Source organism: Phoxinus phoxinus, assembly GCF_949152265.1.
Source record: "Phoxinus phoxinus genome assembly, chromosome: 13".
NCBI classification, from domain to species: domain Eukaryota; kingdom Metazoa; phylum Chordata; class Actinopteri; order Cypriniformes; family Leuciscidae; genus Phoxinus; species Phoxinus phoxinus.
In genome coordinates, this window is record NC_136888.1 from 34,593,676 (window position 1) to 34,596,146 (window position 2,471).

General features: G+C 33.5%; 1 protein-coding gene across 1 annotated transcript in view; it reads right to left on the reverse strand.

Annotated features, from left to right (window-relative positions):
• Window positions 1-719: 719 nt before the first annotated feature.
• The window catches only part of LOC307009865 (cytochrome P450 1B1-like), a 3,025-nt gene continuing 1,273 nt past the window's right edge, over window positions 720-2,471 (reverse strand). Inside the window, exon 1 of the mRNA XM_079634046.1 lies at window positions 720-2,471. This exon is cut by the window's right edge and continues 1,273 nt beyond it. Within this exon, the coding sequence (XP_079490172.1) occupies window positions 2,105-2,471 (367 nt within the window). The 3' untranslated portion in view covers window positions 720-2,104.

The window sequence follows — 2,471 nt, forward strand, 5'->3', positions numbered from 1 at the left end:
CAGCTTCGTGATAAAAGTTACAGGTTTATGTAGAACTTGTACAGAACAAACAATTGAGTTAAACATCTGATTTTAGCTTTAAAGTGATATTAAACATGTCTTTTAGTTTTTGTTATTGGATATTTGCTAAAAAAAAATACAATTTGATTGCTCTTTTAATATGTTTTACAGACACACACACACTCACACACACACACACACACACACACACACACACACACACACACACATACACACACACACACACATGTATGTATGCAGGTGAAACTGGAAAAAGAAGTGCAAAAGTTCATTTATATCAGTAATTCAACTTAAAAGGTGAAACTAATATATTATATAGACTCATTACATGCAAAGTGAGATATTTCAAGCTTTTATTTGTTATAATTGTGATGATTATGGCTTACAGCTTATGAAAACCTTTTCACAATCTAATTTTGAATTTGGGATTTTCATAAGCTGTAAGCCATAATCATCAAAATTATAACAAATAAAGGCTTGAAATATCTCACTTTACATGTAATGAGTCTATATAATATATTAGTAAGTTGAATTACTGAAATAAATGAAATTTTACACACAATTTTTTTTTTGCAGCTTGAAAGAATACTTGAATGCATTTATGTAGTTTTCAATGTTCAAAGGTGTTTTCAAAGGTAAGACATATATACAAACCCTGTCTTAAAGAACTATAAAACTTTTTTTTTTTTTTTGCTTTCAAAACATTTAGATTCAGTCATACTATTATCTACAATTTTGTTTTAAAGTGAAGTATATAGCTAGCTGTATTTATAATCTAAAATTTCACATTGCTTTTAGAACATGTTAAATATGAAGCACATACCGGTTACACTTTATTTCGATAGTCCACTTTAGACAATCTACTAACTATAAGTAACTTTCCAACATGTCAACTAACTGTCATTAGAGTATTAGTCGACTGTCTGCTTAATATCTGCTAACACTTTATTTTAAGTAACTTGGCAACTACAAGTCAACTTATTCTCCTAACCCGAACCCTAACACCTAACCCTAACCTACCAGTCTACTGACACTCTACTACACTCTACTACACTCTACTAATACTCTACTAATACTCTAATGAGAGTTAGTGGACATGTAGTTTAAAAGTTACTTAAGTTATACTAAAGCCCCTTATATTGGGGCACAGCCATTACATATTTAAAATATATCCTATACTAAACTAATCTTGACAAACTATACATCATTTGAAAGCTTACAATCTCTAGTTTACATATTTGGTGACTGATACAGAGGAGCCAAAAGGTATCAATTTGCAACAAGAATATGTTCATACTCCTAAGGAGTGTTCAGACCTTTATTTTGAAATCGTGATGAACGTGAAAAATCATGAAAGAATGGTAGAAACCTCAGTTTGTTTTCATGCCAAGAGTTCAGCATCCGTTCAATTCTTTTAGAAAAAAAAAGTCTGAAAATGTTTTGAATATAAAGAAAACAATAATAGATTCAGCATTAATGATGTGTCAGCGAGCTATAATGCACATACGTGATCTTCTGTGTTTCTTAGAGTTTGAATTCATTTCAAAATCTGCCAAACTTCCAACACTACTTCTGAATAGGATGTCTACTTCATAAATTGTATGAAATTGCGCCCAAACTAAATCTCACTGAACGCTAATTTTCTGAGATATCAACCTAACATTTGAAACACAACTTGTTCAGATTTTTGGCTTTAATTTTATTGCATTTTTAGAGTCGACCAGGTTTTGAAAATATATATTTTATATAAAATATGAATAATACAATTTTCAACATTGTATATTTTCATAAACTCAAACTTCTAGAACTTTTTTTCTGTTTAACTTCCTTAATTTATGTCACTTCTACAAAAATCTGCCAAATGTCTACTTTAAAACAAGAACAATCCTACATCTATATTCCAAAGCATTCTTGAATTACAACCATTTAAGTTCGGAATGTGCATTTTCATGTCTATTTAAAAAAAAGGGGGTAATAAGAATGTCTAAAGTGGACTATCGAAATAAAGTGTAACCCACATACCTGATTCTGCATAGTGTATTATATCAGAGACAGTGGGTTTGAGAAAAGCACACACACTCATTTACGCTCCATTGAATGCGCTTGCTCTGGATCTGGCAGAGATCTTGTAATCAAATGGCTTCAGTGTTAAACCATACGAGCAGTTTAAACTCAAGTCCTCCGATGGGTCGTTCGTGAAACTCAGTCTGTGGAGCAACATGGCAGCGATCAGGAACACCTCCACTTTTGCAATCTGGTCTCCAATGCATCTCCTCTTCCCGATGGAGAAGATCATCACGCTGCTGGTCAGGTCTTTATCCAGCGCTCCGCTCTCGTCCAGGAATCTCGACGGGTTGAAGATGTGCGGGTCGCTCCACTTCTGAGGGTCGTGGTTGACGGACCACTGGTTGATGAACACCACGGTGTCCTTCGGGATGTGGAGGCCTTCG